Source organism: Enoplosus armatus, chromosome 19 (genome assembly GCF_043641665.1).
Source record: "Enoplosus armatus isolate fEnoArm2 chromosome 19, fEnoArm2.hap1, whole genome shotgun sequence".
Lineage (NCBI taxonomy): Eukaryota > Metazoa > Chordata > Actinopteri > Centrarchiformes > Enoplosidae > Enoplosus > Enoplosus armatus.
In genome coordinates, this window is record NC_092198.1 from 10,389,068 (window position 1) to 10,402,337 (window position 13,270).

Consider the following 13,270-nt stretch of genomic DNA (forward strand, 5'->3'; position numbering starts at 1 on the left):
AGACGACTCAAGTTTTTTTGGTTTTGTTTTGTTTTTTACCTTTGGACCATGCCACCCTTAGTCTATATGCTAAGCTAAGCTAACTGTCTACTGGCTGTAGCTTTGTATATAACAGACAAATATGACAATGGTGTCAATTTTCTCATCTAACTCTCAGCAAGAAAGTGAATACACTTATTTCCCCACATGTTGAACTTCTTCTTAAATGTAGCTACTTTTACAAACCAGCATTCTTGTCTTGTCTCTCAGTGGTTTTTCTATTAACATAACATGTTCTTGACTTGTCTGGTTAGATAAAAATACTAAAATAAAAAGAATATATCGCTGTAACCTACATGTATCCATCCTGTCAAACACTGAACATGAAACAGCTTCCTGCACAGCAACCACAAACTCTCAGCAAATACATGAGTCCTTCAGCCAATATTGAGACAATATAACGCACAGTCCACCCACAGAAAAAAAAACTGCAGTACACTCTCATGGAATAGCTTCCACAGCAACGACGCCTGTGCAGAATTTAAACACACTGTACCACAGTTCACCTCCTCAGCAGCTGCGACACAAAGAGCCTCTGCCTTGTGTGGTTTTACTTCCCTTTGTCAGCCTGTGTGCTGTCGTCTAGGTGCTGTACAGTCCTTAGGAGACGCTGGAGTCAAACCTCCAGACGCCAAGCGCCGGTCTGCTGGGGGAAACCACATCACTGCTTTCATAAGTATTTACATATCAAACGCTTCACCTGGGGAGGACAAGTTGGTGTTTCAGATAGGTACAGTGCATCAACAGTCTCTGCACGCTGCAGCATTTTAGTCAACACACACACCCCTCTCCTTCTCTAGGAGTGTGGCATACTGTCCACCTGTTTCGGAAATTCACAGCCTAATGACTTTACAATTGCCTCATTTCAGATTCACTGTGTTCACTGTGCAATAACTGAGCTCAGCCTCCCATACAGTATGTTTCCACGGAGGAAGTCATCACACACTGATGTTGTGTTTCTGAATTGCTTTTTCCTCGCAGTGTCTATCTACTGGATGGGATTAAAGCAGAGAGTGTAGTTGTGGGGCTTGGCACTTTGTTAAACTGAAGAATTAGTCGTGTGGACAAGATGCATCCGATACACACAAACACACAAACACACACTTTCTCTGAGGCATTTCCCATGGAGGCCCTTAAGGAGCGGCAGCAACTGTTCTATGATCAAAGGCTGGAAACAAGAGGATTAACATGTGCGCACACACACACACACACACACACACACACACACACACACACACACTATTGAGCAATTCTGTCCACACCAAGGACAAAAGAAATGCATCATTTTCAAGACGGAGTACAACAGAAACAGAGGCAGTCCCCCATAAATTAACACCAAAATAGCTAATATTCCTTCAAGCCCTCTTATAATGATACATACAATTGGCTCTAATTTCTTGCAAAATGTCATGGGATCAAAGATGGGTTCAGTTAACATCTGATCCTTCAGCACCAGATCAATATCCTAACAGTTCAAACATCAAAACATCACTGCAGACTGAAACAAATGCACCTTTCAGGCTTGACAGGAAGAGGACCAGAGGGACAAATTAAAGTTTAAAGAAGGGGCATAACACAACTGCTGCTTATTGGTCATCCCCGTCTCAGCTTCCTTTTTTTGCTCTCTACCTCGTCGATCTATTCCCTTATTCAAGTTCATCTCTGCTCCGACGACTCTCCCCATGTTTGCCTCCCACGGACAAACACATCATGAGCGCGCACAAGCACATACAAGACAAGTGTTCTTACCATTCATGGCTGCAGGTGGAGAGCACGGGCAAGAGAGGGAAGTCCTCTACTCAGCTGGCTCGCTCTCAGACATCTGCAGGGAAAGAGAGAGAGAGAGAAAGAAAGATGTGAGTGTGATTGTGTGTGTGTGGTATAAGTGAGGGACGTGAGCATGCGTGTGTGAATAAGGAAGAGAATGGAAAGGGTGTAAATGCGTGCAAGAGCAAAAAAAAAAAAAAGAAGAAGAAGAAAAATCTCATCTCCCCATTCACAATGCAAGGAAGGCAAACTGAACTGAGCAGGCGAACACGGTGAGGGATGACAGAGCGAGGGAGGGACAGAGGAGAGGAAATAAAGAGGGAGGAGGGGGACAAAATGACAGAGAGAGAGAGAGAGAGGAGAGGATGGGGAGAGAAGAAGGAAGAGCAGAGATACAGACAATGCCAAAGGGGAGAGGTAGGCAAGAGGTGGGCAGACAGTTGAGGGACACAGAGGAGGGAAAAATGATGGTGGTCTGCGAGGAAGGGAGCATTTATCATTGTCCGCTCTCAGATCACAGATGGCGGCTCAAGGCAGCAGTCTTTTGCAAATCTTGGTGTGTCTTTATTTCTCCGGTCTGTCATTTGGCTGCAATTACCATTCAATTAGGCTTGGTCTCTTATTGTGGAATGTAAATATTTCTCACGATACGAATTTCAATATTTGCTTTATTAGGAATGTAAATATTTCTGTCAGGAACATAAATGCGTGTCTCCTGCGGAATATAAATATTTGTCTTACTAAGAATACAAATATTTCTCCTATTAGGAATATATATAATTGTTCAATTAGGAATGTAATGTATTCCCACGTGTGTCTGCACCGCACATACCACAAACGAAATAAAGTCTTATGGATGTATTGAGTGCAGTCTGTTGCCGGTGGGCATCGAGCCCGGCCCACCTGATGAGATTCCTCTGTCGGATATCTGGCAGAGTCCCAGGAGGTAGAGGGGACAGATGAGCCCATGCAGGTAATACTCTTAAATTGCAAAATGAGCCCTATGCGTATGGGCTCCCTTTTTCTTTTTTTTCCTTTTTTTTCGTAGCACCACGACAAGCCCTGCCACGTAACTCTCCTCTGCAGGTGGGGTTCCATGTCTAGTCTATTGTTTCCTGTCTTTGTGATTTTCTCTTGCTATTTATCCTCTTCCTTTGCTTTGCTGTTGCTGCTGAATCATGTTTCAGTTCAATTGCTCTGGCAATATACTCCCCATATTCTTGATCATTCGTGCTTGCTACGTCGTCAAATTGAAAATGCACACTTCTTTATGGAGGCCGTTTTCCTCCTTTCTCAAACTTCCTGTTCCTGCAGTTTCTCATTCCATCATTCAAGCAACTCTAGCAATCCTGTTCTTCAGATTCTAGTAGTCCCTCCACTCGGACCTATCCCTTTATTTCCTCTTGTTTCATCTATCTATCTATCTATCTATCTATCTAGAAGCCTACAGCTAACAAGCAAGGTTTCTCCTCAGCTGTGATTCCTGTCAAGGTCTAAGCAATCTCCTCTCTGCTTTCGGCAAATCATTCTTTCACACTTTTTACCTCACTTCACTCTCCACTCTCTGTTTTCTATTTCAGCTCCCCCATTTCTTATTCATCCCTCACTCGAACATGCATCCCCTCTTATATGACTCCCACCCAATTTCTTTCATCCCTTCCTCCCCTTCTGCTCTTGTTACACTATTGCTCCATCATTGGCTTCCCTCTTTTCGTGTGAATTCCTGGAGGGGAGACTGTGGTTGTTGTAGTATAAATCATTCTGCCGACACATGCCGACACTGCCAATTACTTAAGAGCAACGAACCGCTCACTGCATGCACACAAATGTATGCGCTAGTGCATGTGTGTAAGCTCATACACAACATGACCAACAACACACACACACACACACAAACAAACAGTAATGGCAGTCCAAGTCTTAAACCATAAATCCATCAAGGAAAACACAAAAACAAATGCACGAACAATACAAAGGAAGCAGCTACTCAAAGAAAATCCTGTTCATCACATTAAAGTAATTCCACCCATAGTTCTTAGTAACTAGCTAGTTTGAAGCTAGTAATGTGGCTAACTGAGCTGAAGTTATTATCACATCAGTAATCAACAGCATTTTATCACTCTAGACGGCTCATATGTCAGCAAGCTAACGTTAGCTTTAGCTTAGTTCAGTTAACTATGCAACAGTTACACCTGACAGTAAATATCCACTTACTAAACACTTCCCATAAAGAAATACTTCAAGAGGCCAAGTAGATACTACCAGAATATTCATTACTGGATTAACTAGTCGTTGAAAATACTAGATTACACAAAAGCATTTTCTTAATAGCCAATAACTATGTGGGTGTACGTGTGTGTATATACTGTATGTGTGCGCCTTACACCCCCTCATGCAAACACTTTGTATGAAGGTATTTAGCAGACTCTCATCCGCCCTCATACACAAACACTTTTGTACCCTGAGGTGTGTGTGGTTTCAAGTACATGATAGTATCTGCTATTGGCTATGTTAGAGAGACTCCTCTGTTCAAACACGGACACATCCTGGATAAAAAACAACACAAAACCAACACAAGGCGCAGAGGACACCCTCTACATCAACACTGACGCCGTTGGAGCCTCACAACAAAATGTTTCACTCAATTTGCACCGTGATTCCTAAATACCCCTGAAGTGCTTGAAGGGACTTCTAAAATAGTGGAGGCACTTTATCTCACAGTATGGCTTGCTCACAGTGCTGATTTAAATGCCACTTCAAGTCATGCCAGTTCGTAGCAAACCAAATATGCACACACAAAAAACAAATTTGTTCATAACTGGAAAAATCAGCTCATCAATGTGTTCATGTATTGAGACTAATGTAACTTGGTTGATAGTTTTAATAATGGTCAATATATTGCACTGACACATGAACCATCAAATACTAGGTCACTAGAGATTGCAATGAAAGATTTTTCAGTTATTTAGAAAGGCTGCAGCCAGGCAGTAATAAGAGTACCATGAGTACGCTGCTGTGTGCTGTGAGAACTTGAAGGTGACAGGGTACATACGCAATGCATTGAGGGTGGGTGGCCAATAGGGGTCCACACTAAAATGTTTGCCCTGGGGCCTCCTAACAGGTTAATCTGGCCATGTACGTGATGACAACTGAGCTATCTTCATCTTCATAACGAATGAAAAAGGTAGGTAAACATTGAGTTAAGATTATTTTGTCAACATACTATTCCAGGGTAAACAATGAGCTTTCACTTTCGTGGTTTTATTTGTTTACAGCGCTAACGGGGATCACAATTAGGCTGAAAATAGGGTACAAGTGACTCTTATGTGGGTCCGTGTTGCAGTGGTAAAAGCCAAAGCCATATAGCCCAGATGTCCTTCTCCCTCCAGCATTGATGGTATATTGATGTTTAAAAACGCAACATGTAGCACTTTGAAAGTTTTTGATTTGGGGAACAGTGTGAGACACTTTCAGGGCCGGCGGTTTGCTGACCCACTGAACTGAGGGAGAAAATGAATCAAAGAACCTTTGACTCTGCGCTGCATGCTGATTGACACCTGTGTGCGCTGCACTGGCCCGGTCGGATGTGAGTATCAATGTGTCGGCCTGTGTGCATGAGTGTGTCTGACACACACTCCTCACACAGAGGGGGACCCTGTTCAAGCAGACACAACCCAGGAAGCTTTGCTGAGCCTGAGGAAGAAAGAAGTCTGTGTGTGTGTGTGTGTGTGTGTGTGTGTGTGTGTGTGTGTGTGTCTTGTGGGTATGTGCTTGCATTTTCTGCCTATTCACAAGAGCACAGAAGCACACAGATACAGAGACATCCACACACCTTCCCCTGTTGTGCTGCAGGTGAAAATTGGGGACGCTTCCACCAGAAGAATCTTCTTATATTTATCCTTTTGATACATTTGTGGGTCAGCTCGAGCAATGATTCACCAAAGCCTCTTTTACTTCCTTTACACTCCCCACCCCCAGCTCTCAGCAGCATGTCCGATCTCAGCTTCTTACTTGTATATGTTTGGCACAAGATTTTACAGTTGACTTCAAGAATAATGCCAAATTGTCCTCAACACAGCATTTATATTCACTCTCCTGTGACCGTCATATGAAAATGGACCCTGAAAGTCCATCAGCTTCGACTTTCCACACACACATTAATGTGTGTTTGTGCGCGTTTATGTGCACGTGTGTGTTACACAGTGCTTTGTTTCTTGGCAGGTGGATACGCAACAGTCCCTGCTGGGATGAGGCCAGATGTCATAGGAACTGCAGTTTAGATGGACTTTGCCACTTCAGCAAAGAAAGCCTCCTCTTTCTGTTTTCACTGAGAGCAGCAGAACACACCAACCAATCTCTATAATTAGTCTATACTGCAGCGAATGAACACGAGCATGGATAAACTGCTAAACTTGCCTCAATCACCTCGCAGAAGAATGGAAAATTGCACTGATGTTAAGCAATCTAAACACACCTTTAAAGCTAGGTACAGTGAAAGGTCATGCCTGTATTATATTTTACATGTTACAAAATATATGGGTCTAATTTTAACAAAAAAACAATTGTTGATATCATACACCACATGTGATAAAATAAAAAAATAAAAAACGACATTAAGGTCACTGTGTGCTGGGTCGAGTAAGGCTACCACTGACACTCATTCCCATATGGGGACTTCCAGAAATATCACAGTGATTTCGCAGTGATGGCCACATCATGAGTTAGACTGAATTTTCTGGACACTGAATGTGGCAGTCTGTCATTTCCAGTGAACGCCCCTTCTCCGTTAATGATGAATTTATTTCAGGGAAAAAGGGGTGAATAATCTCTAGAGGTATATATATATATATATGTATATATATATTCTGCCATGAAACAATAAAGCGATTATCTACTGCCTATTTGTGCCAGGTTAGGATGTGCTTGCAACTGCTCTAAATAAAAATAATAAAACCGCCAAGAAACATATTCCCAGCATTCACCACACCACACATACACTTGACACTGTCACTGACAATGTATTATATTGACAACAACACAGAGACAATTTGTAGCCGACAGACATTATTTTGATCATTTGAAATTGCTTTCTATTTAAATGCAAGTTAGGCAGTTTCTTAAAAATGCATTTAAGCATATTTAGAAATAAAGATATCGTCTGACGAACCTTTTCGTTTCCAGCCATATGGGGTGTTTTTCAACTAAAACGCAGACAAAAGGCTCAGGGTTTGGTGACAGGTGTCAGAAATTCACATATTGTTAGGGTAGACAAAAAATCTACTACAGGTCTACTGCAGAATTGTAAAGAACCCACATTGTTAATACGCTGCACTGCCTCGCCTTTTAAATGTAGGATTTAGTAAAGCAGGACATCCCCAATTACCTTCCAAGAAAAGGTAAAAACCCAAAGCAAGGTCAACAGCGACAGTGTCCGGCATGTCTTACATTTTGTTCCGTCCTGTTGAACATTAAAATGATTTCTGGTCATTTACCTGTTGCGGTAGATCAGCGGCGTTGGTCCGACATCCAGGCTTTACAAATTCAGCCGCTGAAGAGGGAGGAACCGATCCAGCAGCCGGGGCGGGCGTGGCCTGGAAATGGGCGTCTCCAGAGAGTCAGGTCACACGGACTTCCGGGCATATCTTTCAAAATAAAACAAATATGGCAGCATTTCAGTTAAAAATCATGAGACGAGACGAGCTTTTTAAACAAACATTTGTAGTTTCTCCTTCATAGTTTTTTCTCCCTGAATAGCTGTAAAGCTTGGCTGTACTTTTAATGAGAAAACAAATAAGATAAAGTGAAAATGTAAAAGTAATTATTGATCCTCTGTAGTTTGTTGCATATGTAGGATGAACATATGCCAGATTCACTCAGTTTCAGCACAGCAGGACACTAGGGTAAATGTGCTGCAATGTCGCCAGATGGCTTGATTGGATCACACCAAAAACCTTCCATATAAGGTGTCCATCCACTTTATCATCCATTTTCACTTACATTTACCTTTATTTTGAAGGTACAACCACTCAACCTTAAGTCTCTGGCTGTTTGTTGATGTTTTGACAATCGAAAAGCCAAATTACTCTCGGACCTAATATGAGCTTCATTCACACGAATTACTGAGATGCACATGTGCTCTTAAAGGGCTAAAGTCAAAGTAGTACATTATTTTGTAATCAAAGTCTTTGTGGGGTTTAACCATAAAATTCTGTTGAGCAAACTTTGCATCATTTCCCTTTTTCCTATCTGGCCAATGCAATGAGAGAATTCATCTGAGATGAAGTTATCATCTTCCTGGTTTATGAGCTTTATAAAGTCTGGAAGGTCTTTGCTGCCTCCAAAGGACACAAGAAGAAATCTGCTGGTGTGGAGCACCACCAACAGCTCACTTTCAGTATTACATCTACAAGCTAACTGTCATAACCTTACTACGATTCACAGGACAGTCATTGTTAAATTATCTTAAAGCAGTGATGAGCCAATATGAAGGTTCAGTGAGATTTATTGACAACACATTAGGCAAACAATCATAAGCCACAAGCATATCCTGTATGGTAAAGGTTCATAGTATTCAAGCAGAACACAAGTAAACAGGATGCTGTCAAAACTTAATAAAACACACACTGATCTTTATTTACATCACAGGTTCAAGAAATGACTGCAGTTTTTATAATTTACAAAACCTTTTCATGTTCATTGTAAGTGAGCATTTTTTCCCTCTTGAATAAGAATAAAAACAAAAAAAGAAAGACAGAACTAATAAGGCACTAATAAAAATAAAGGGGAAAAACAAGTTTTAAAAACAGACCAGAAAAAAATCTGCTATCCAAAAAGTAAAGTTCAGTGTCAAACAATCCTCAAATTTTTATGACTGTCGAAAAGCTAAAAAAGAAACACATTTCACAAGAATAATTTCCAACTGCGGCACATAAACCTTTTTAGAAAAAAGCTTCAAAGCGTCATATTGACAGCCCTTTGCACTGAAACATTTTAGTCATAGATATCTTTTGGGCTTCAAACCCACACCTCAGTTTCTTGAGTGAGAGTTTAACGGTGAGCTTTTTGAAGTGTACATTCCTGCAGCAGAAAAAACAAGTCATCCAATACATTCTCCCCCAACAGAAAATTTGTTTTCATAGCAATGAAGGAAGCTCATAGCATCTGTTTAGTGTCAAACACACTTGCCTCTTGTGTCAACTATAATTTAGAACATTATGGATCTCATTCCTGTTTGATGTCCACTTCACTTTCTGTGTGACTCAGCTGGCACATGCTCTTCTTTGATCAATGCACTCTCATTGCCCTGACCGATGGTCACCGTGTAGTATTCCTGGGATGCTGTTGCTTCAACTGGGACTAAATATTTAACACCTTCAATGTCCGATTCTGTTTTTATGTTGTAAATACATCTAGCATAGCATGTCCTTCAGATCCATGAGGTTCAGCCAGGATGTTACACTTGACAACCTCATTTTCTGATTCTGTTTTTATATTACTTTCAGAGTTCGGACACATGTTTACTAAAGTATATTGAAGGCATCCTTCAGGTCCATCTGGGACTAAATGCTCGAGATTTGATTTTGTGTTCACGTCATCATAATGTGGATGATATTTTTCCTCAGTGTCTGGTTCTGGTTTCATATCGCCATAATGTGGATCGTACTTCTCCTCTTTAATCTGTATGTTTCTCCAGAGAGAACTGCTACAATTTACGCTCACTTGACCCCCATTTGTCTGCTCTATCGTCCCAGGATCGGTTGGGGACGTTGTTGCCTCATCACGTAAGCAAGGTTCCTTGTTAGTTCTGACACCATCAACAAAATGTACGCGATTGACCTCTGAATGTCATCTCACTTGGCGCACATAACTAACTATCACCATTTGTTTTCTTAATTAGTCTTAATTAATCTCTTCTCTACAAACCTTTGTGAAGCCTTGGGAGGAAACACAAATGGCAATTTGAAGACCTTATCTGCTCCATCTCGAGTTTTACAATATTTCTTGACGATGGTGTAGAGTTTGGATGCAGTAGCTATGGAAAATCCCAAGCGTCTGTGATGTTGTGAACTAAGATCAAAGTTACATGTCATACATAGTGCGTGGGAAATAGTGTCCTGTTTTATGAGTAACAAATGTATGTATCTCCATCACTACAGCTCTGGTCAGTAGATTCAAGTCCAGTTTTTCTTTCTCTGCTGATTTTGATGTCACGTCTAGATCCAAACCTATCTCCGTGCAAATGGGATAATACTTTCCGCTACTCCAATGATTTGTCTTTGATTTTACATCAAGTATATTATGAGTTGGCAGTGTGGCTCTTTCCTCCTTTGCTTGCAGAGCCAGCATTCTTTTTTTGATAGTTTCCTTCCTTTCACTTCTCTACATGGCAGATTCCCTTTTCAGTTTTACATGTCCAGGTTGTCTGTGAGAAAATGGCTGAATAACAAAAACCTCATTAAACCAAACAAGCCCGCCATCCTTTTGTGCCTTCCCTCTGCTGAACATCTGAGAAGTATCTACATCTTGGCTCTGCATGCCAATGAAGTTGTGTTTAACAAGTGCATTAATTATCTGTTTCTTTGTTACACACAATTTTTTGGCAAAATGATGAACTTCAGTGACAATCGCATATGTCAATACATATGTGTCAAGTTTATCTTTTCGATGATCTTTGTCCACACATAGGTTCAAACCTGTTTTCTTGCAGAGAAGGTAACTGTCCATTATTGTCTCCACTATTGTTGAGAAGGTAGAGGATGGATCCTTTGCAGGCTTTTGTGCTCTGCAGTTTGCATCAGCAGAGGCTGTGACAGTCTTGGTATGTGGACGAGGATAATGAACGTGACCAGGATCAGATTTGTCCTGACAAAGCTTTTGCTTTCTGTCTTGATAGGACTTGGGGCAATACATAGTTTTGTCAAAAGTAGGTTCTTGAATGCACCTCATGTCAGGGAGTTCAAAAATCTTTTTCATTCTGTTTCTTTTCCACTTATTCATTTCTATAATTTTAGTCATAGTTTGCTGTGCAAAGGCACTGCGATCCAGCTCATTGTTCAAATGAACATTAAAATTATACTTCAGTATCTCTGTGACGAAATGCTTTGTGGCTCTTTGCAGTGCTGTGACAAAAGTGTGGGATTCAACCATGATACCATTGGTCAGTAATTTGGGATCAAGATTTTGTTTTACTCCAGATCCTACACTGAAATCAATGCCTGATTTCTTGCACCTGGAGTAAGAATAAAATGGGCAATGTTCTACATGAGAAATTGAGAGGATTTGCTGAATTTGATTGGCCCGCAATTTCCACAGCTTTAAATTGAGCTCATTTTGGTGTTCAATGTCAGGGGAACTGCCCTGCAGCCTGGGAAGAACCAGCACTACATGCATCTAAGTTTGGGGTGTTCTTATAATCCAGTTTCGCCGTTGTTGAGTTACTTTTATTTGCCTGTAGTCTTTTAGACAGGTCGAAAAATTCCTTGGCACAATTAAAGCAGGAATTTGTGCAAGAATATTTCTGGCAAGTTCGGAATCTCCACTTTGCAAATCAAGATCAAAGTTGTGTCTGAGGATGTCAAGACCAATCTGCTCAAATGTTCCACACAACTTAGTTTGTCACTTCAGTCATTGCTCCATTTGTCAATTTGTTGATATCCAGTTTTTTGTTTTGGTTGACTATTGTTTACATGTAGCTTCAGACCTATTTCCTTGCAGAAAGGATAAAGATCCACACTCTTCTGTGAAATCTGTTCTTTAGTTTCAGCATGTGTATGAGGAGGGCACACGGGAACAACATCACACTCCATTCTCGATATGCTGCTGTGTTGAGGGTTGACATAGCCCGTACTCTGATTTGCCACATTTATTGATGGCATAGGAGGAGGAAGTTCAAAAACCTCATTCGAAAATTTGAGTGCATCTTCACAACTTTTCAGATGTCTTACTCTTCTCATAATTTCACTTGTGAAAATATTCCTATGGTGTTGACTCTGCAGCCCGAAGTCAAAGTTGTATTCATGAACCTCCATGATGAAATTCTGCTGGGATGAATCAGAATCAGAATCAGAAATACTTTATCGATCCCCGGGGGGAAATTGTACAGTACCGGTGCTCCCATTCAAGATTAGAAAGCAGCATAAATTTAGAAATAAAAGTAATATAAAATAATATAAAAATAAGAAATAGAATCTAAAAAAAATACACATTTACAATATTTACATGAAAAATAAAAGTAAAAAATATATACAACAGCAATGTATATGTATGTCTATATATATATGTATTGCACTGTCATTTAAGAATAAGTAATATTGAAGTAGTATATGTGGAAGATTTCCAGTCTGTTTATTCTGAGTGTCAGTGACACCCAGAGGGAGGAGTTGAACAGTTTGATGGCCACAGGCAGGAATGGTTTCCTGTGGCGCTCAGTTGTACATTTGGGAGGAATGAGTCTCCCGCTGAAGATGCTCTTCTGCCTGACCAGTACATCATGGAGAGGATGTGAGACATTGTCCAAGATGACCCGCAGCTTGGACAGCATCCTCCTCTCTGCCACCACTGTCAGAGAGTCCAGCTCCACCCCCACAACGTCACTGGCTAAGGCAAATTTAGCAAATTCAAACAGAACCAGATTAATTAAAGAGTCAACACTGATGTTTTGCTTTGGGCCAAATCCAACATTGAATTCAAGGCCGACTTTCTTGGAAATTTTGAATGGACCAAATTCTTTGCTTAGTCCAGAGAGGATTTGTCTTACACGGTTAGCAAGAAACGTCCACGTTTTTCTCTGTTCCCATTTCCTCTTGTTCCATGTCACAAATGGTGAGTTCACATTTGAGTTTACAGGTGGTAAAGTGGATGAGACATCAGTCGAGGTGAGGAAAGGCACACGAATACCCAGACAACTGGATTCTGATTCTGTAAGGATGTCACGGCATGTTGGGTTTTGTAATTGATCCTGATTGCCAGCGATTGTAGTTGTTCTCTGATCCCATTTCCACTTGCTCCATGTCACATTCACTTGGTACATTACGTAGAGTCTGTGTTCCTCCATAAAGCCCTATTTTATCAAGATGACTTGCAAAGTCTGGGTTCACATTTAAGATTACAGTTGGTAAAGTGGATGAAACGGCAGTGCTGGTGAGGAAAAGCTCATTTATTTAAACTTGATTGTGATTCTATAGGGATGTCAGTGCTTGTTGGGTTTTGCAAGTGATCCTTATTGCCAGCGTTTTTCCTCTGACTTGACTGTCCTCGCCTGCGCCTTTTGGTGACCCGCTCACTTGTTGTTAAAAGAGTCCTCTTTTCCTGTTTATTTTTAAATCACTCTGCCTTCTTTTTGTCACTTTTTTAAATGGATATTGTGGGACCATATTGGACAGTGCCGATCCACTACCAGTGGTAGTAAATCGCTTTCTCCTTTTGAGCACTCCCATACTGTGTTGGCATCCATCATCTTCTTCTC

At 40.9% G+C, this 13,270-nt stretch overlaps 1 protein-coding gene across 2 annotated transcripts in view; it reads right to left on the bottom strand.

The window, feature by feature from the left end:
- Positions 1-7,337, bottom strand: part of LOC139301859 (intersectin-2-like) — a 34,404-nt gene extending 27,067 nt beyond the window's left edge. For both annotated transcript variants that reach the window (XM_070925340.1, XM_070925339.1), the window contains exons 1-2: positions 7,299-7,337; positions 1,789-1,861 (exon numbers count right to left, since the gene is read on the bottom strand). In XM_070925340.1, coding sequence (XP_070781441.1) covers positions 1,789-1,795 — 7 coding nt within the window. In that variant the 5' untranslated portion in view covers positions 1,796-1,861; positions 7,299-7,337. The remainder of the gene's footprint in view (positions 1-1,788; positions 1,862-7,298) is intronic.
- Positions 7,338-13,270: the final 5,933 nt, after the last annotated feature.